This window comes from Capricornis sumatraensis, chromosome X (genome assembly GCF_032405125.1).
Source record: "Capricornis sumatraensis isolate serow.1 chromosome X, serow.2, whole genome shotgun sequence".
In the NCBI taxonomy this organism is placed as follows: Eukaryota; Metazoa; Chordata; class Mammalia; order Artiodactyla; family Bovidae; genus Capricornis; species Capricornis sumatraensis.
The window spans coordinates 114,039,944-114,061,780 of record NC_091092.1 but is presented as its reverse complement, the minus strand read 5'-3'; the positions used below and the strand labels follow the sequence as shown (position 1 = coordinate 114,061,780).

Genomic DNA, 21,837 nt, shown 5'->3' with positions numbered 1-21,837 from the left:
CAGAGTCTAAGCGTCCATATGCCCGTCTTCAGTAGACAAGCATGCCCTCAGCACATGGCAGGGTGGAAATATTAGGAGCCTCTGACCAAATGGGCTCCAGTCTTGGAAATGGTGGGATGGATTCCTTGGAAGCTGGGTAGCACACGTGCCTCTCAAGCTAGAGATTGACAACCATATATAATGGAAAACTTTTCAGGGTTCTTTTAAGTGAACCCTCAGATCCAAGCTGTTCACCTTGAGACTGTCCATTCTTCTCAGTGGTTTCTCCAGGGAATTCATACAGCCAACTCTTCCCAGAAACCAAACTAGGAGATGGAATTGGGTCCTAAATTAAGGGGTGATGCCTCTAGTTTGCCCATTTTCTCCCTAGAAAGGAGCAAAGCACTCTGAGCCACAGATAGACAAGCCCTGAAGGCTTTCCTACAGCTCCCATGAATGCAGGGGTTTTCCAGGGGAAGCCAACATTTCTGCCTCATCCAGAGACCTCAAGCTCCTGATAAGAGTGCTGGTTGATGTCGACTGCAATCCATGAAGGCTGGGAAGAGGCATCAGGCATTGGTTAAAGACAGTTGGTCCAGGCTCTGTTTGCTGGCCAAAATGTAAACTATTTTGAGCACTACAGTGGAAGTGCAGTCTATAGGGTTGCAAAGAGTTGAACATGACTGACTGACTGAACTGAACCGAACTGAACAGTGGAAGAAATTGGTCATTCAACTGCAGAGCTCAGTTTGGGCTGATGAGTGGCCAGGAAGAGCCAGGACAGCTAACCCAACGGTAATATAAGTCCATCCAGGCACCAAAACTCCAAACTTTATAGCATATAAAGAGACATGTGAAGGAAGTTAATCTCTGATAATTACCTTTCTTAAATACCCATTAATCCAACTTTGTCAGTGCTTATATAATACTCCAGTCTGGTTGGTACAAAGATTTGAGACTTGGGATTATCATTTTGTACAATATTTGAGAATCATTAACCAAATTAAGGATGATTTCCCACAAGATAGAAGAATGTACAAAGAGAGATGGGCATGGGGATTGAAACATAAAACATCGACCAACTTAAACTTGTTTTGCTTCCTTAAAACAGGTTGTTGGTTAATGAAACCTTGAGTTATTTTTCAAGACAGCACCAGGCATGTGCAAAAGGGAGCCCCTGTTTCCAGGATGACCCCCGAACCAAGAGGGTTCAGTCTGTAAAACTCTGAGAGTAGGAATGTTGTCATGGGAGAACTGTATGGCGTCCTTCAGTACAGAAAATCTGGTTTCTAGCAGCATGAATAGCTTACATGAACTAATTCAAGACTAGCCAATTAGCTTCCAAGTTTGCAGGTCCCCTAAACCCTTTAATTTTACCTCAAACTCTGGATTGAGGAGACAGATTTGAGAGCCCTGCCTCGTGTCTACTTGCTACTCCATGTTGGATTAAAGTTTTTCTCTCAAAAGCCTGTTCCATAGTATTGGCTTCTATGTGCATCAGGCAGCGAGCCCTTGCTGGGGACACTAGTGACTGGTAGGCCTGGAGTTAGATTCCTCTCTGAATTCCTCTAGATCCCACACTGTTACACTCCCCTTGACCCTAAGCAGAGCTTGTGTTGTTTAACACTCAAATGTATCTTGGGATAAAAGTAAGGACTCTGGATATATTCCAGTACACTTCTTTAGGCACAAAGCCTTGAAGGCTACCTCAGTAAATGACAGCAGTGAGGAGGAGAAACAGATGATAGTGACAATAAGATTGTCTCTCTATGCATTGTCAGATAAGCTCAATTAGAATAGCTCAAAGCCATCTTGGAGGGCTCCTTTCCTTTAGAAGTGTGCACATATCTCAGATATGGTGGGTTGGGTTATAGATCACTGCAATAAAGTGAATATGACCATAAAGTAAATCACAGGAATTTGGGGGATTCCCATGTTTATAAACGTTGTTAATCCTATTGTATACAGTTACTAGAAAATCTCTAAAACATGTATATAGCTTAATTTACATATATAAGAGAGTTACTTAGTAAGAAAGACAACTGATCAGAGCTGCATAAGAAATAAAATAAGGAAAGAGTTTAAAATATTTAAAGAATTAACAATATGTGGAACAGGGACCCCAAGTGAACACTCGGTTTTGGAAAAATGGTGCCGTGGATATGTTCAGTGCAGGGTTATGCAAACATTAAGTTTCTAATGAAGCACAATACCGTGAAGCATGATTAAATGAAGTACAATGTTTTAAAAGTATGCCTGTAAATCAATTAAAACAAGTCTCAAAAGAGACTGACTCTGGCTTTTGAAAAGGAGGAATCAGCGTTTTTCTCTGGGAGTGCACCCCATTCTGCCCCCTGCCTTCTGTGTTATTTTCCCCATCTCAGGTCAAGTCAGGGACATGAAACTGTAAAGTTTGCATTAGGGACACTGCTCAAAAGTTTGCTGGGATGTGGTGTTCCCCAAGAATTTTTTAATCCAAGAGGTAGACAAAATGAGGGCCCCCATGAGTGAGGACTGGAGAGACAACAACTCTAAAATACAGGTCATTTAGAGACCTGCCCAAACTTGCTCTCAGGCCTAGAATGCCCAGACAGGACATTCCCTCTTATAAGCCTTGTAGTTCTCTGTGAGGTCAAAGTCTCCGTCTAAGAAGAATGGCCTCGGTTCAGTAGAGAGAGAATCTCGGGTTGAAGGGTCAGGTCCCAAAACTGGCCAGGACCATGGTGAGGTCCCTGAGTGAAGAAAGAAGTGTCACTAGACCCACAAATGAGGAGGCTTTACACACCCCTGCCCCTATTCCTGACTCCAGAGGCTCCAGGCAGGGTTATAGGGATGGGAAGCCTCTTCATTTCTATCTGGTCTCAGGGAGGGAAGGGCTTCTCTGTCAGGATCAAACTCCAGTTCTGCAGAGGTGGGTGCCTTGGCCATCACCACAGTGAAGGTGAGGACCATCGGTGCTAATGAGAGGGTCTCTCCCACCAAGGAGGAAGGCTCACAGAGTGGTGCCCCTCCTGTCAGGGAGAGATGCTCAGAGATGTGACCTGACTCCCCTCTAGGGATTTGGGGAGGCTAGGGCTTTGAGGGCACGAGGACTCAAGTCCATAGAGCAAGGGTTCCTGGGCCCTGATAGATGGTACAGGGAGGACCCTAAGCGATGACCCACGGACAGCTGAACACTGAACAATGGGGTCCCCACAGAGCCCTGCCCCTGCCATCATCCCTCAGAGATCCTGCACAGGGCAGCCTTAGCTGGAAGTCGCTCCCCCCACAATCCGTGCTGGTGGCGAGGAGCTCGGACTGCTCTTCAGGGTGTTCCTTTGGAAGAGAGTGGATTCCCAAGACTGAGCTTGTGGAGTCAAGGGACCATTGCCCCTCCTGTAACAAAGCGAAATCCACAACATCTCGCCTCTGTGGGTGGCAGGGGACAGTTCCTACAATGCTGTTAGGTTTACTTCTTTGGTAAATCTTGATCTAAGAGATTCTTTAAGACCCTGAAAGAGGATGGAAAACCCCAGTGAGCCCAGGACAGAGTTCCCTAGAGCTGACTGCTGTGGGTGCCCCCTGCCAGGGACACTAGGCTGAGGTACCTCTTCACTTCTTCAGGTATCACAGGAAGATGAGGACCAGGCTCTGGGGTATAAGCTTAGAGCCACACAGAGGAGGGGGCCCTGTGCCTGCCAAAAGTTGATGCGATTGTCCTGAGTATGAACTGAGAGGAACCCCACCCTCCAGAATGGAGGGTGATGTCCAGAAGGACTAGACTGGCCCACTGCTCCTCAGCCTCAGGAGGCAGCAGGCAGGGCTGGCAGGCTGAAGCCTGAGTCTCACCTTAATTATTTTGACAGAGTTTTCATAAGACAGAGCGATCAGAACGGGAGTCCTTTGCGTTCACAGAGCAGTGCCCATGTGGAAACCTGCAGAGTGGGCCTTCTTAAAAGTAAATTGGTGCCTCCCTGCCACAGGCGCTCACACCCTTTCACCCTCTCTCCTCTCTGCCCAGATCACGTGCTGTTCTACCTGCACTCCTGCCTGTTGTCCCTGACGACAGCCACCATGCCTCGGGGTAAGAAGGGTAAGCTCCACACCTGTGACAAACGCCGCCAGGCTCAGCATGGCACCCAGGATCTGAGGGGCGCTCAGGTCACTGCCACCACGATGGAAGCACTCTCCTCTTCCTCCAATCCTGGTCCCGGGGTTGATGCTAAGGGAAAGTCCGGTGCTAGGTCTGGTAACCATCTCAAGCGTCCTCGGGGGGCCCTGACCACCACCCCTGTGCCTGCAAGTGTTTCTCCCACAAGATCATCCAAAAGACCCCTTGGGGAAATTGGGAAAACACACAATTCCTCTCAAGCCCCTGTCTCCAATGTGCGGTCTGGAAAACACTCACTAACCAGGCCGACAAATCTGTTGGTGCAGTTCCTGTTACGCATGTATAAGACGAGAAAGCCCATTAGGAAAGTGAATATGCTGAAGATTATCGATAAAAAGTACCACAATCGATTCCTCAGGATCCTCAAAAGAGCTTCTGACAGCATGGAGGTGGTATTTGGTATTGATGTGAAGAAAGACAACACTGCCAAGCATTCTTATGTCCTTGTCAGCAAGATGAGTCTCCCCCGCAATGGGATCGTGCACCGTGGCAGGGGTTTTCCCAAGACCGGTCTCCTGATGAATCTCCTGGGTGTGATCTTCATGAAGGGCAACTGCGCCACAGAGGAATGCATCTGGGATTTCCTGAGTAAGATGAATATCCATGCTGGGAAGAGGCACTTCATATTTGGGGAGCCCAAGAAGCTCATCACCCAAGATTTGGTGCAGCTGAAGTATTTGGAATATCGGCAAGTGCCGGGCAGCGATCCAGCATGCTATGAGTTCCTGTGGGGTCCGAGAGCACACGCTGAAACAAGCAAGATGAGAGTCCTGGAGTTCCTGGCCAGGATTAACCATTTGGATCCCAGTGCCTTCCACTTTTGGTATGAAGAGGCTTTGAAAGATGAGGAAGAGAGGGCCCAAGCCAACAGATGTCCCAGTGTTCCTCCAGCAGTTCCTTCCACACCTAGTGAAGCTGAGGCAAATTCTGCACTTTGTGGCTCAAGAGAGTAGTCAGTGTTCCAAGTTGTATAGGACTGGACCTCACCGAGGGTTCACAGTGTAAAATACCTTGGTGTTCCTGTTCTGTATGGGGAATTGAGAGATAAACCTGTGTTTTTATGTTCTTGCTACTTTTCAAATGTTGCTCCTAAATGAAAGCTTATCTAGCATATATGTGTACAAATTCATCAGTCACACTTAACCATTTTTTGTTGGTCTTAAGGATAAATAAGAGTTTTTCTGTTGTGTAAAGCAAATGGGGAAGCTTCCATCTTATTTAGTAAGCCAGTGAAAGATAACATGGCATTGCAATGTGTTGTTTCCTTGAAAATACAAAAAAGTAGTAAAATATGTGGGATCAAGAACTAGAGGAAAAGGAAGATGGTCAGTATTTGGTTCCCTCATCCCTTGTTCTCTGTGTTTTAGAAAATTATAAGCAATGGTGTATGCCTGGTTAATTCAAAATGTTGAAATAAATTCTAACAATTTCAACCTCATGCTCATTGGCTCATTTATTCCCCAAACATGAACTGAGCCTCTGCTCATAGAAAACTCTATGCTAGTACTTGGAGAGCTGAGAAAAAGATCTAGCCACTGGCCATAAAGTTACAGAGTCGGGAGGCAGCTGTCATGTAGAGGAAATGGTGACATGACAGCAGTCAAATGTGAATTCCCTGATGCAAGGTAGTGGTGGGCCTTTGGAAAATGTAAGTCCTTCAGTGGGAAGGAATTATAAGTTGCGTGCATGGCAGGCTGGATGAGGCTGCGGTAATCGTGACCAGGGACCAGGTTCTCACGTGGTGGGCCGCATAGTTTAAAGACGAAGCCTGGGATGGGAAACTGCCCTTAACAGTTACAGGCACACTTCACTGTCACACTTTGCTTTATTGTATTTCACAGATGCTGTTTTCTTTTTCTTTAATAAATTTAAAGTTTGTGTTAGTCAACCTTGCTTCCAGCAAGTGTTTCGGCTCCATCTTTCCAATACCGTTTGCTCACTTCATGTCTGTGTGTCACATTTTGATACCTCTTGCAATGTTCACACCCTCAGCAGCAAAAAAGATGGACTCACTGAAGGCTCAGATAATGATTAGCTTTTTTTTTAAGCAAAGATATGTTTTTATTTAAGATATCTATATAGTTCTGAGGCATAATGCTATGCCCACTTAATAGCCTACGGTATAGTGTAAAAATAAATTTTATGAAAACACTGGGAAACCAAAAATTACTTGTGACACAATTGTGATATTGGCTTTCCTTTGGTGTTGGAAACCTAAGTTGCAGTATTTTCTGAGTCTGCCCGTGCTTCGGGATTGTGAGTAAATCAGAGAGAAATCATGTGAAGCTGGCATGGAATGTGTCCTGTGCCCATGTTCCAGTACAGGTAAACACTGTGCAGATTAGATGTTTTTTCATGTTGTCTTCTGTCTATGGAGTTTCCCAGAAATCAGGGTGGCACTCCCCTGCGGTGGGATGATGCCTTGAAGCCACTGGACTGGTGCACTCTGCCCTCGGTGGGGAAACCAGAGCCCATGCCACTAAAAAACAATAATAATAATTCAAATCAAGTTATATTGACTGTATTTTAGCAAACAATAGGGAAGGAATAGACACTTGTGGGTGGTTAAATGAATGAACGTGGGAATGGTTTATAAAAAAAGGGCAAGTGAGAGATAGGTAAGTTAGGGGCCTTGAAACATTTTGGAGCTTTGTGTTACATCCACTGAGGATGTCTACCTCATGGTGACTTTCAGTGGCATACTCTTAACTGGGATATGCTAGTTTTCCTTGCTAACCAGGATTTTTCTGATAGAGGGTTCTTTGCCCTAGACCCCTGCTTATTCTTTGACATCTCCTGGGTTGAAAATTGAATCACAGTGTAGTGGTTTGAATACCTGGGGACAGATTGATCACAGTAAGGACTGGCATCCTTGACAATCTCAGGACAGGCCAGGCAATGGGCCAGGCATTTTACAGGCATTATTGTCAGTCCCCAAGACAGACCTTCTGAACCCCATTTCATAGATGAAGAAATTGAGACTTGCAGAGTTTGGTAAGGTATTCAGTTTGACACAGATCTTAAATGACAGGGTTGGAAGTAGACTCCTGGCCTAAATAACTCTGATGCCCACACTTTGCCATTCCTCCTAGCCTGAGGCCAACTTTGTGTTCCTTCATTTGCCATACTTCTTATCGACTGGTCCAATATGGATGTCAGGTGATAAAAAGAAGATCTCTGTGCCCAAAACACTGGATGGAAATATGTAACCACAGCAATAAGCATATCAAAATAATTGAGAAGTCTGAATAAAGCAGAGAAAGGTAATATTTAGTGACAATATAGTCATCTACAAATCCGAAGTCAGAGAACCCAAACGATCAGGGGCCCAGGAAATCATGCTGCATAGCCCCTTGCATTTGGAAGTTAAAACTTTTCAAAGAGAAGTCACATGAAATTTGAAGTGTGGCTAGTAAAGAGAAGGGGTAGATGAAGGTGTTTTATCCTTTGTCAAGACATCCATCCTGCCTTGCCTTACAACTTCCCTGTTTCACATCACTCCTGGGACCCAGTCTCTGAAAGACTTTCAATAGGCTAATGGGTCAAGAGGTTGCCAGGATGTGGCCTTGCCCAGGAAGACTTTTAATAAAGAAACAGGAGCCAGGAGGAAGAGGCCCTTATAGGAGGGCTGAGAGAGGGCAACATGCCCCAGGCGAAGTCCTCAGCCTGAGCAATCGCTCACTTAATGTTCAAAGTTCTCGGGGACTTGTGACTCCCGCCTTGGAGGGTGCCCAGGTCAGCAGACCTTTATGCGAGTTTGGCCGGCTCAGGTCAGTAGAGAGAAATATTTCTAAGGTGTGCCCAGAGGAAGGAGAGCAGCCCTGCCAAGGCCATATCAGCAGAGACCTCATGGAATCCTCCCTGTTGCCATGGAAGATCCTTGTAAATGTCAGAAAGAGATGGCCTCATGTCCTTCTCAGGGGTAACAGAAAAGTGATGAGCTTGATTTGAGGCGGAGGTCTCAGGTCAGCAGAGGGGAAACTCTTAGGCCTTCACCCGAGTCAGATTTAGGGTATGGAGTCAGCACCCCCAGTGGGATCACCATCATATGCGTTCTCAACCTGCCTGATGCAGTTGTCACTCATGGCATGGCAGGTGTGGTCAAGCGATGCCACCCTCACATCCTTTTGGATCTCAGGAAATGTTCTCAGACCCTAAATGAGTGGAGCCCTCAGGCCCTGCCAGCATCCAGATCAAGCAAACTGAATGAGGGTTGAGGGGCCCACCCCCTTTTGGATAGAGGGGTAAGAGGGCCTGGCCCTGCACTCAAGACTGCAATCCCCAGGGAAGGGTATGGGGCTGAGCCACCACCCCAGCCCCATTAGTTTTTTAAGCTTACTTTTTTAAGCAGTCTTAGAGTGACAGCAAAATGGAGCAGAAAGTACGGAGAGTTCCCATCTATCTTCCTCCTGGACACATGCACAGCCTCCCCTACTGTCAATGTCCCCAGCAGAGCAGGCCGTTTGCTACAATCTAGGAAGCTACATTGATATATCATTAGCACACTTACTTACATTAGCTTCTTTATTTGGTATTGTACCCTCTGTGAGTATAGACAAATGGATGATGACTTGTATCCAGCCTTATGGGCTTCTCTGGTGAGTCAGTGGTAGAAAATCCATCTGCCCATGCAGGAGACACGGGTTCAATCCCTGGATGGGAAGATCCCCTGGAGAAGACAGAGAGAACTCACCCAAGTGTTCTTGCCTGAGAAATCCCATAAACAGAGGAGTCTGTCAGGCTACAATCTGTGAGGTCAGAAAGTATCAGACATGACTGAGCAACTAAACAACAGCATCCACCCCTATAGGGTCAGTTTCACAACAGCAAAACCTCTCTGTGCTCTGTGCATCCCTCCCTCTGCCCATCCCCACCCAGTCCCAGGCAACCATTGGTCTTTTTACTGTTTCAATAGTTTTGCTTTTTTCCAGGAGTCATGTAGTTGGAATCATGCAGTGTGTAGCCTTTGCACATTAGTTCCTATCACTTAGTAATACACATCAAACGTTCCTCCATGTCTCTTCAGGGTTTGGAAACTTATTCATTTTTAGCACTGAACAGTATTCCATTACTTATCCTGTTACCTGCTAAAGGACAGCATTGTTGCTTTTTTTAAGTTTTGGAAAATATGAGTTAAGCTGCTGTAAAGAACTGCATGCAGGTTTTGTGTGGATGTAAGTTTCCAGCTCGTCTGGCTAAACACCAAGGAGCATGACCACTAAATCGTAGGTAAGAGTAAGTTTGTTGTTTAGTTGCTCAGTCATGTCCGACTCTTTGCAACCTCATGGACTATAGCCCACCAGGCTCCTCTACCCATGGGATTTCCTCTCAGGGTTACTTGAGATGCTGCCTCCTGGGTAGAAGTCCTAAACGTTTCTACCAAATAGAACAAAACTGTTAACTTTTAGGTTGTGAATGTTTTCTAAGTCTACAGTTCCTTCCCATCCACCCTCCCATAGCCTCCGGCAACCACCACTCTATTCTCCGCTTCTTTGACTTTGACCATTATAGATTGCTCATATAAATGACATGTAGTATTTGTCCTTCTGTGTCTGGCTTATTTCACTGTAGCATAAAGTCCTCTAGTTATATCCATGCTGTCATAACTGGAGAGGTTAGCTTCTTTTTAAGGCTGAATGATATTCCATTGTATGTATATTTACATCTTCTTTATCCATTCATCTGTCCCTGGACACTTAGGCTACTTTCCTCTCTTGGCTATTGTGAGTAGTGCTGCAGTGAACATGGGAGTGCAGAGTTCTCTTCAAGGTCCTGATTTCAACTCCTTTGGATAGTAGTGGAATTGCAGAGAATATCATGTGTTATTTTTTTATTTTCTGAGGAACCTCAATACTGTTTTCCATAGTGGGTGTACCACTTTGCATTCCTACCAGCAGTGTTGAATATGTATAGTTTACTAAGAAACTTGCAGACTGTCTTCCAAAGTGGTTCTCCCGTTTTGCATCACCACCACCAAGGAATGAGAATTCTTGTTGATTCACATCCTTACCACCATTTGGTGTTGTCAGTCCTTTGGATGATGGCCATTCTAAAAGGCATATTGTGATATCTGCTTGTTTTTTTTTTTTTCTTTTTAATTTGCAGTTCCCTAATGTACTCTGCATATAAGTTAAATAAGCAGGGTGACAATATACAGCCTTGACGTACTCCTTTTCCTATTTGGAACCAGTCTGTTGTTCCATGTCCAGTTCTAACTGTTGCTTACTGGCCTGCATACAGATTTCTCAAGAGGCAGGTCAGGTGGTCTGCTATTCCCATCTCTTTCCGAATTTTCCACAGTTTATTGTGATCCACACAGTCAAAGGCTTTGGCATAGTCAATCAAGCAGAAATAGATGTTTTTCTGGAACTCTCTTGCTTTTTCCATGATCCAGCGGATGTTGGCAATTTGATCTCTGGTTCCTCTGCCTTTTCTAAAACCAGCTTGAACATCTGGAAGGTCACGGTTCACGTATTGCTGAAGCCTGGCTTGGAGAATTTTGAGCATTACTTTACTAGCATGTGAGATGAGTGCAATTGTGCGGTAGTTTGAGTATTCTTTGGCATTGCCTTTCTTTGGGATTGGAATGAAAACTGACCTTTTCCAGTCCTGTGGCCACTGCTGAGTTTTCCAGATGTGCTGGCATATTGAGTGCAGCACTTTCACAGCATCATCTTTCAGGATTTGAAGTAGCTCTACTGGAATTCCATCACCTCCACTAGCTTTGTTCATAGTGATGCTTTCTAAGGCCCACTTGACTTCACATTCCAGGCTGTCTGGCTCTAGATGAGTGTTCACACCATCGTGATTATCTGGGTTGTGACGATCTTTTTTGTACAGTTCTTCTGTGTATTCTTGCCATCTCTTTTTTAACTTCCATGCAGAGTACATCATGAGAAACGCTGGACTGGAAGAAACACAAGCTGGAATCAAGATTGCAGGGAGAAATATCAATAACCTCAGATATGCAGATGACACCACCCTTATGGCAGAAAGTGAAGAGGAACTAAAAAAGCCTCTTGATGAAAGAGGAGAGTGAAAAAGTTGGCTTAAAGCTCAGCATTCAGAAAATGAAGATCATGGCATCCAGTCCCATCACTTCATGGGAAATAGATGGGGAAACAGTGGAAACAGTGGCAGACTTTATTTTGGGGGGCTCTGAAATCACTGCAGATGGTGATTGCAGCCATGAAATTAAAAGACGCTTACTCCTTGGAAGAAAAGTTATGACCAACCTAGATAGTATATTCAAAAGCAGAGACATTACCTTGCCGATTAAGGTCCGTCTAGTCAAGGCTATGGTTTTTCCTGTGGTTATGTATGGATGTGAGAGTTGGACTGAGAAGAAGGCTGAGCACCAAAGAACTGATGCTTTTGAACTGTGGTGTTGGAGAAGACTCTTGAGAGTCCCTTGGACTGCAAGGAGATCCAACCAGTCCATTCTGAAGGAGATGAGCCCTGGGATTTCTTTGGAAGGAATGATGCTAAAGCTGAAACTCCAGTACTTTGGCCACCTCATGCAAAGAGCTGACTCATTGGAAAAGACTCTGATGCTGGGAGGGACTGGGGGCAAGAGGAGAAGGGGACGACAGAGGATGAGATGGCTGGATGGCATCACTGACTTGATGGACCTGAGTCTGAGTGAACTCCAGGAGATGGTGATGGACAGGGAGGCCTGGCACGCTGCGATTCATGGGTCGCAAAGAGTCATACACGACTGAGTGACTGAACTGACCTGAACTGAATGGTATATGATGTGGAGCATCTTTTCATATGCTTGTTGCCATCTGTGTATCTTCCTTGTGGAGGTATCTATTCATATCTTTTGTCCATATTTTATTAGATGTTTTCTTCTTATTAATTTTAAGAGTTCTTTGTATATTTTAGGTTAGAATCTTCATCTGATACGTCTTTTGCTAATATTTTCTCCCAGACTATGGCTCATCTTTTTGTTCTCTTGATGGTATATTTTTACAGAGCAGATGTTTAAAAGGAATGAAATCTAAGTCATCAATTATTTCTTTCATGGATCCCCATCACTTTTTCCTATGATGGTATTTTGTTGATTGATTGATCGCTATGTGAAACATGGGATCTTTTTTTAATATAAATTTATTTATTTGGCGGCTAGTTACTTTACAATATTGTAGTGGTTTTGCCACACATTGACATGAATCAGCCATGGGTGTACATGAGTTCCCCATCCTGAACCCCCCTCCCACCTCCCTCCCCATCCCATCCCTCTGGGTCATCCCAGTGCACCAGTCCTGAGCACCCTGTCTCATGCATCGAACCTGGACTGGTGATCTGTTTCACATATGATAATATATAGGTTTCAATGCCATTCTCCCAATTCATCCCACCCTCGCCTCTCCCACAGAGTCCAAAAGACTGTTCTGTACATCTGTGTCTCTTTTGCTATCTCACATATAGGGTTACTGTTACCATCTTTCTCAATTCCATATATATGCGTTAGTATACTGTATTGGTGAAGGCAATGGCAACCCACTCCAGTACTCTTGCCTGGAAAATCCCATGGACGGATAAGCCTGTTAGGCTGCAGTCCATGGGGTCACTAAGAGATGGAAACGACTTCACTTTCACTTTTCACTTTCATGCATTGGAGAAGGAAATGGCAACCCACTCCAGTGTTCTTGCCTGGAGAATCCCAGGGGGAGCCTGGTGGGCTGCTATCTCTGGGATCGCAGATGAGAGTCCAAAGTGGGAGAGAGCAGTCAAGCCTGTATTCTCGCTCCCAAGTAAAAATGGGTACTGAAGATTGGGTTCTTAAAGGTACAAAATTGATAACAAATACGAAAAAGCAAAGATTAAAAATCTAGAGTAGAAGTTAGAGTCTCAAAAATACAATATTAAAAAAGCAAAACAAAGTTACAAAATTTATAATATATATATATGAAGTTTGCTTTAAAAAGAGGATCTTTTTTTGCAAGGTAATAGTAGGTTATAAAAATGAAAATTAAAGGAGTAATAGAGGATTAAAATTTTTAACAAATTAATTGAAAAATTATAATAGTAAAAATATATCTAGGACTTTCTGTCCAGCTGTTGTGGACAGTGTGGGGTCAGTTCATTTTCAGATAGTTCCTTGATCCAGCTTATACTTCTCAAGACCTAAAGGCCCCTTCCTATGTAGTCAGTGCTAACTACAGGGTTTTCATCTGTTGCACCTGTCACTTCCAAGGCGGTTTCCTCTGTTTACTTTAGCTTCTTCTGTTTGCAGGTCTCTTCAGTGTCTAATTTCCACAAGACACAAGGGGGCGGTGATGGTCACTTATTTTAGGCTCACTTGTTCAGTCGTGCTGTGGGGAGGGAGGAACACTGCAAGCAAATGTTTGCAGGGAGTGCTCGCAGTGTCTCGGCGACACTGGGTTTGCCCCCCGCTCACAGCGTGTGTCTCAGGCTCTAGGTTGCTCTGCCAGAAACTATCTGAGGCGGGGCCTGGGTTGCGTGCACTTCCCAGGTCTAAGCCTCTCAGGTTCAGGTTCTTAGGTACTCCACAAAGGCACAGACTTGGTTGGGCCTGCGTTTTGTGCCCGTCCCAGGTCTGAGCAGCTCAGGTGACCAGGTGCTTGTCGAGCACAGTCGCCTTGAGTTGGAGGCTGAATCTTACCGCCTCCCCAGTCCCAGCCGCTCGGTTTTCTGGGTGTACAATGGGCACGTATTCTCAGGTGTGCCATGTGTCTCTTCTGGGAAGCTGATCTCTGGCTGTGACCCTCCTGGCGGATGTCAACCATCCAGAATCCCAAGAAGTCTTGGTTAACAATGAAGCCTGCTTGCAGTTTGGTAGAGGATGCCTCTCTGGAGCTGCCTTCTGGGCAAGCCAGAAGGATTGCCCCCTTCTGGCTGTGGCTGTCCTCGCCTGTCTGTCTGCAGTGGGGAATGGGCCAGTCCACCGCCGGCTAGCTCTGCTCAGTCTTTTGCTCTGTGAGCGGGCCTGGCAGTGTCTTAGGTTAGGGCTTTTCCCAGGATAGCTATCCAGAGTCTGGGTTGCTATCTCAAGTTAGTTCCTTCAGGGCATTCAGGCCCAGGGTCCTTATCCTAAGCAATGCAGCCCACGCCTCCCAGCCTCTGCTTTCTAGTGGCAGATGCAAGTGTCTGGGCTGTTGCTCTGCTGGGAGTTGCCGTTAGGCACGTAATCTGTGGGTTTTCATTATTTATGTATTTATTTATTGTTCCTCCCAGTTATGTTGCCCTGTGAGATTCCTAGGCTCGCCACAGACCCGCCAGTGAGAGTGTTTCCTGGTGTTCAGAAACTTCTCTCTTTTTTAAGACTCCCTTCCTGGGACGGATCTCCGTCCCTACCTCTTTTGTCTCTCTTTTTATCTTTTATATTCTGTCCTTCCTCCTTTTGCTCAGCATTCAAATGCTCTGTCAATGAATTTGTGGGGGAGAAAGTGGTCTCCTCGTCCTATTCCTCCGCCGTCTTAGGAACGGCCCTTGAAACATGGGATCTTAATTCCACAACCAGGGATTGAACTCATACCCCTTGCACTGGAAGCACAGTTTCGTCTTTTATAATTTGAACTTTTATTTTTTGCTTGGGGGTAACCAATTAACAGTATTGTGACTGTTTCAGATGAACAGGGAAGGGATTCACCCTTACATATACATGTATCCACTCTCCCCCAAAACTCTCTTACCATCAATATTGCCACATAGCACATAACCAAAATAATTATAGAGAAAAAGGAGAGAAATAGATAATGCTCTGTAACCATATGGTCATCTGTAGGTGCAAATTCAAACACCCTCAAGTCATCAAGGGCTTACAAGATTATCAGGTGCTATCCTTCTATGTAGAAAGTAAATACTTAATTTTTTAATTAAGAGTATTTATTTTTGGCTGCTCTGAGTCTTAGCTGTGCCACTCAGGATCTTTGTTGCCACATGCAGGCTCTTCAGTTGTGGCATGTGAAAGTGTTAGTTGTGGCACATGAGCTCTTAGTTCTGGTATGTGGGATCCAGTTACCTGACCAGGGATCGAACCTGTGCCCCCTGCATTGCGAGTACACAGGCTTAACCAGTGGACCGACAGGAGGGTCCTGAAAGTAAAGATTTTAGAACTACCCTAAATCTGGTGGCTCAGAAAGTAAAGAATCCACCTGCAATGTGGGAGTCCTGGGTTTGATTCCTGGGTTTGGTACATCCCCTGGAGGGGAGCAAATCACTCCAGGATTCTTGCCTGGAGAATTCCCATGGAGAGAGGAGCCTGTCAGGCTACAGTCCATGGGGTTGCAGAGAGTAGGACATGACTAAGCAACTAAGCACACACCCAAAATCTAGCTGAAGAGACGGAATATATGAGCTCTTTTTCTCTGACAGCAGAACACCTGTCCTGAGTTCCTTGATTTCTGCTGCGTTTTCCTAATCTTAGATCACTTTAGGGACTGAGAGCCATTTTCTCCAAGATTTGCTAGAGGGTAACTGCTCAAGTGTTTGTAGGAATATGCATTTCCCAAGAAGCCTTTAATCAAGTGACAGAAGCTGATATCGGAACTCCACGAAAGAGGACTGCAGAGACAGGGACTCCTGATTATAGTGGTCACCCAAAGAGGTATCTTACATCAGTAGAAGGAGCAGTCCCAGGCTGTGGTAGATGTAGTGAGGATGCTGAGCAAGAGGAATCCAGAAGGACTCGAGTTGCATCCCCACTGCCTGTTTTCGGAGGCCCTTATGGATTACGATCACATGAGGGTCACCCTGACTTCCAACTTGGAATTCTCAAGGAGACTAGGACCTTGATGTAAGACAAGCTGCTCCATAAAGCAGAGAGTGGAGTTACAGGGTTCGTCACATGTCAATGTGAGGACGTGAAAGTGGACTCACAGTAGCACACACTGCATCAAAGGAGGCCCTGGAAAATCTGTCGCTGTGGTCCCCAGGAAGCTCAGGGCACAGATGTCAGGTTGATTTCAGTCTGGAAATTCTCACTGAGGTGAGGCCTCTGTCTAATAGGATCAGCCTAGTTTTGTGGGTGGATGAACCTGAGCACAAGCAGGACCTCAGATGACAATGCTGAGTGTTAGAGGGGACCCCTGGAGAGGGAGCCAAACAGCGTTCTGTAAATTCTTAGCTCTGAGAGACCCAGAGGACCTACTTCTGAGTGGTCCCCTCATTCCACCTGTGTGATCTCAGGGAGGGCATGGCCTTCTCTAGCGGGATAGGGCCCCAGATCTGCAGAGGGGTGTCATCTTGACCATAACCGGACTTAAGGTGAGGAGGATCAGTGCTAATGAGAGGATCTCTCCCCAAAGAGGGAGGCTTAGAGAGTGGCTCCCCTCCTGACAAGCAGAGATTCTCAGAGCAGTGCCCTGATTCCCTCCACTAGGGACTTGGGAAGGTGAGGGCTTTGTTTTGGGGTGTAGGACTTGGATTCTTAGATGGAGGCGTTCAGGGCTCTGATAAACTGCACCCGGAGGACCCTGAGAGAGAATCCAGGGACGGATGAATATTGAGCTACCGGGGTTCCCGTAGCACGCTGCCCCTGCCGACGTCCCTGGGCGACCTCACGTAGGACCTTACGCAGCTCCCCTCCACTTCCGCTTCGAAGGCGAGAAGCTCGACGGGTAGCCGCAGCGACTGTTTGGCGGAAACTTAGTGTCCAGGACTCGTCCGGAACCAAGGTGAGGACCTGAATGGAGCTGAAGGGACTTCCCAACCCTCCCAGTAATAAAAGTGACCCATCCACATCCCACCCCTGTGATATGGCTCTTGTGGGCCCCTCAGTGCTATCGGCTGAATGTGGTCTAGAGTGTCTCAGGCTAAGGCGTTGGTCTGTGGGGGTAGGCCCGGATTCTACCCCGGAGGAGGTCTAGGACCTAGATAACGGCCCTGAGGGCTGATGAGCAGACTTCGACACCGCAAGGGGGCCACACAGTGACTCCCCTATACTGGGCGCTAGGAGGCCCGGGGTAGAGCTGGCCAACTGTGGTGCCCCCTGGTGTCCACTGGAGCTGGTTTGGGGGAGTGAGAGCCTTGCTCTAACAGAATAAAACCAGTTCAACAAAGGGAGCTAGTCCCCAACATGATTCATGGTTGTGACGCTGAGTGAGGATGGGGGCCAGTTCCTTAAGAAACGGGGCCGCATAAAGCGCCAGCCCTGTTTTCAGGCCTGGGAGAATCGAGCGTTTGACATGACACTTCCCAGGACATCTAAGGGAAGTGAGTGACCAGGTCAAAGGGGGCAGCCTCAGGTTGGCAATTCAGATTTGCAAGGAGTCATGGTGAGAACCTCGGGGGCTGTGGGGATGTTCCACACCACATCATTCAGACCAAATCCTCCCTGTCGTCGTCTGTGGCAGACCTCAAGAATACATGTCGGTCCCCACTGTGGACTAAGGAGTTGTCAGCAGAGGGAGAACTCTTAGACCCTGTCATCAATCAAATGTAGACCTTGGTTACTTCCATGTCCTGGGTATTGTAAATAGTGCTGCAGTGAACATTTGAGTCCAAGTGTTTTTTTCAGTTAGTTTCCTCAGGATATATGCCCTGTATTTGTACTGTTGGTCATGTGGTAATTTTATTCCTAGTTTTTTTATGCACAGTGAATTAAGTCAGAAAGAGGAAAGCCAATATCATATATTAATGCATTTATATGGAATCCAGAAAGATGGTACTGTTGAACCTATTTGCAGGGCAGCCTGGAGATGCAGACCTAGAGAACACACTCGTGGACACAGTGGGGGAAGGAGAGGGAGGGGCAGATTGAGAGAGTAACATTGAGAACGTACATATTACCATACGGAAAACAGATAACCAGGGGGAATTAGTTTTATGACTCAGGGAGCTCTAAGCCAGTGCTCTGACAGCTTAAGAAGGGTGGAATGGGGTGGGAGGTGGGAGAGAGTTTCAAGAGGGAGGGGACATATAGCATACCTATGGCTGATTCATATTAATGTGGGGCATAAGACAACACAATATTGTAAAGATATTATACTTCCATGAAAAATAAATGTATTTTTAAAAAAGACATAGAGAAGAAGAGAAGCTAAAAAAATTTTAACTTTGAATTGGGATCTTGGATGGGACCACAGGGACATTAACCTGACTGCAACAGCTTCCATTCTTAGGAGACCATGTTTGGTAAGATGAGGTCATCTTCACTTCCTCCTGTTGGGACACAGGGTGATTGGCTTTTACTATCAGACAGGTATCAGTTCAGGAGAAAGAGGAGGTTCTCTACCAGGAGCTCAGTTGAGGAACCTGAGTGAGGACTCAGAGCATCCATCCCAACCCTTGGATTTCAACCCAGGAAATCTCAGGGATGGGCTGTGAGTTTGAACATCTGCTTTACTGTTTATGCCAAGTCTAGGGGAGGGGAAATGTCTAGTCTGAAGGTGCAGCCACCAGTCAGAAAATGGAGAATAGTGCCCAACGTGTTAAGGAACCAAAGTAAGGACCATGAATGATGATCCCAGTGAACTCAGGATAGAAAAGACCCTACCGAGCTCTCAGCACTGAGTATCCCCTGGGAGAGAGGTGGACTGAGGCAGCCCTTCACGTGCTTCTGAATCATGTGGAGGTCTAAAGTGTCTTCATCAGAGTATCAGAGGGAAGGGTGCCCATCCTCCGCCAGGACTTGATGTGATAATACTGAAGATGAGCTGAGAGGACCCCACTGCCAGCACCTGCTGTCACCTCAGTAAATCCAAAGCAGGGCTGAGAGGACGCAGAGGAAAAGTAAGGCCTCTGTTCTTCCTCTGGGATTCTCAGGGGACAGGCTGACCAGGACACAGGAGCCTTGTGGGTTCCTAGGGCAGTGTCCTCAAGGACACCTGCAGAGGCGGACTTTGATTAAACCAAGGTGGAAACTCCCTGTTTTAAGGTGCTCATATCATCTCATTCTGCATCCTCCAGGTGCCCCAACCTCCTATCTATTGGCCCAGACTCCTGCCTGCGGTCCCTGACCACAGCCATCATGCCCCGTGGGCAGAAGAGTAAGCACCGTGCTCGTGAGAAACGTCGCCAGGCCCGGGCTGAGAGCCAGGGTCTTCATGATCAGGCTACCACATCTGGGGGAGAAGAGACCACCTCCTCCTCCCCTCCTGATTCAGAGAGCGGTCCCTCAAGCTCGTCTGCTGCTGGCACCTCCAAGGGGCCTCAGGGAGCCCAAGGCACCACCAGCGCTGCTGCAGGTGCTATACGCAAAAGATCTGGTGTCGGGCGCGCAGCACGCTCAAGATCTGGTATTGGTGCCGCAGCACGCTCAAGATCTGGTGTAGGTGCCGAGGGCCAGGTTCAGGAAGGGGAAAATTCCTCCCAGGCCTCAGCTGCTGCTGAGAGCTCTCACACAGATCTTCTGACCTGGAAGGCAGAGATGTTGGTGCAGTACATGCTATTTAAGTATAATACGAGGGAGCTCATTAAGAGGTCAGAAATGCTGAAAGTTGTCCACAGAAGGTACAGGGAGCAATTCCCTGAGATCCTCAGCAGGGCCTCTGAGCACATGGAGATGGTGTTTGGCATGGTGCTGAAGGAAGTCAGGCCCAACAGTCACTGCTATAACCTGGAGAGCAACCTAGATCTCAGCGACAGTGAGTCTATGAGAGGTGACGAGGGGCTGCCGAAGAATGGTCTTCTGATGCCTCTGCTGGGTGTCATCTACCTGAATGGCCATCGCACCTCTGAGGAGGAGATCTGGAAGTTCCTGAATATGCTGGGCATCTATGATGGAAGAAGTCACACCATCTTTGGAGACACCAGGAAGCTCATCACAGAAGATCTGGTGCGGGAAGAGTATCTGGAGTACCGCCAGGTGCCCAGCAGTGATCCCCCTCGCTATGAGTTCCTGTGGGGTCCTAAAGCTCTCACAGAAACCTGCAAGACGAAAGTCCTGCAGTTTTTGACCAAGGTCAACGATTTGGTCCCTGATGCCTTACTGCCGCATTATTTGGAGCCTTCGAGAGAGGAGGTAGAGAACACCGGAGCTGGAGCTGCAGCCGAGACCGGCCCTTCTGCCTCAGCCAGCGCTGGCCTTTCTGCATCAGCCAGCTCTGGCCCTTCTGCCTCAGCAGGTGCTGGCCCTTCTGCCGTGTCCAGAGTTTGCACTTATGTTGCAGCCAGGGCTGGCACTTCAGCCTCAGCCAGGCCTTATATGTCTGCCTCGGCCAGTGCTGGCCCTTCGGCCTTGGCCAGGGCTGACATGTCTGCCTCGGCCAGGGCTGACCCTTCGGCCTCGGCCAGGGCTGGCACCTCGGCTGCAGCCAGGGCTGACATGTCTGCCTCGGCCACGGCTGACCCTTCGGCCTCGGCCAGGGCTGGCAGCTCGGCTGCAGCCAGGGCTGACATGTCTGCCTCGGCCACAGCTGACCCTTCGGCCTCGGCCAGGGCTGGCAGCTCGGCTGCAGCCAGGGCTGACATGTCTGCCTCGGCCACGGCTGACCCCTCGCCCTCGGCCAGGGCTGGCACCTCGGCTGCAGCCAGGGCTGACATGTCTGCCTTGGCCAGTGCTGGCCCTTCTCCCTCGGCCAGAGCTGGCCCTTCTGCCTCAGCCAGGGCTGGCACTTCTGCCTCAGCCAGTGCCCGCTCTAGGGCCACATCCAGCCACTCATCTCGCCCCTAGTGTCATCTGAAGCCCGTTCTTCACTTTGTGGTTTGAGAAGCCTGACAACCTATGTTCCTAATATGCATCAATAACTTGTTGACTTTTTATTCCTCAATTTTCAACTGTTACTTTTTTCAACAAAGTTTATTTTAGGTTCATGATAGAAGTATATGAATTATATGGGTCTCATGCAGTTTGCTGTTTGTCAGATTTGGGATTAAGAGTTTTGTTTTTTGAAATACATATTGGAAATCCTCAAATCGCTTTTGTGATCCAGGATGAGAATAACTATACTTTAGGATAAGAATATCCTTAGAAATGTGCAAGACACCACACTAAGAAAGGCTCAGAACATAGATGCATAGAGAGAAAGCTGAAAGTTCGTCAATTTTTGGTTTGTTTTACTCTCTTGTTAGTTTCCCTTTATGTAAATGTAAAAGATACATGCTTTGATCGGATTATATTTTTTAAGAATGTTTGAGAATATAAATTATAGCAAATGATTTATACGTGGTTCTTCTTTCACACAAACATTAATTGAGCATCTGCTGTTAAGAAAACTTCATGCTTGTACTGGCAATATTTAGTCAAAAAAAAAAAAAAAAGCATTGCATGCCTCTGCCCATGCAGTTATAGTTTCTCAGAGAAGCTGTCATTATTTGGAAGAGGCTGAGTTACTCTCTAAATCAGGAAGAACAAGAAAGAAGCAAGGTAAAGAGGGGGTGGCGAGAACATATTTGGTTTCATTGCTAAGCAGAAGTTTGTCTGATTGGGGAGGTAGATCTTTTTTTATTTTTTTTCAGTTAGAACACTGCATAGTCCCTGACATCTCTTAGATGCCAAAAAAAAAAAAAAAGCCCAGCTGATGTAATATCTGAGGTCAAGATAATCATAGTAATAACTGCCATTGCCCCTAATGTCTCAATAGAGACAAGCGCTGTGCCCAGTGCTTTCCATAAATACATATATTTCAACAGTCCTACCAGACAGAGCTTATCAAACGCACTTCACAGTGGAGAGCCCGAGGTTTAGAGAGTTAGTTTGGTTTTGTGCCGAAATACTTAAAGCTGGTAAATGACAGAGCTGGGGCTAGACTCCTGCCCTAAACTACTTTAGCACTCATACTATTCTTCTCTCCCCACCC

The 21,837-nt window shown here is 46.7% G+C and overlaps 2 protein-coding genes across 2 annotated transcripts; both read left to right on the top strand.

The window, feature by feature from the left end:
- Positions 1 to 4,032: 4,032 nt before the first annotated feature.
- LOC138071868 (melanoma-associated antigen B3-like) lies at positions 4,033 to 5,082 on the top strand. The gene has a single exon (XM_068963251.1). The coding sequence runs from the start codon at positions 4,033 to 4,035 to the stop codon at positions 5,080 to 5,082; it is 1,050 nt and encodes a 349-aa protein (XP_068819352.1).
- A 13,985-nt stretch (positions 5,083 to 19,067) lies between these two features.
- On the top strand, positions 19,068 to 20,711 carry LOC138070643 (melanoma-associated antigen B2-like). The gene is made up of 3 exons (XM_068961878.1): positions 19,068 to 19,341; positions 19,372 to 20,182; positions 20,501 to 20,711. The coding sequence occupies exons 1-3, from the start codon at positions 19,068 to 19,070 to the stop codon at positions 20,709 to 20,711; spliced, it is 1,296 nt and encodes a 431-aa protein (XP_068817979.1).
- The last annotated feature ends 1,126 nt before the right edge of the window (positions 20,712 to 21,837 follow it).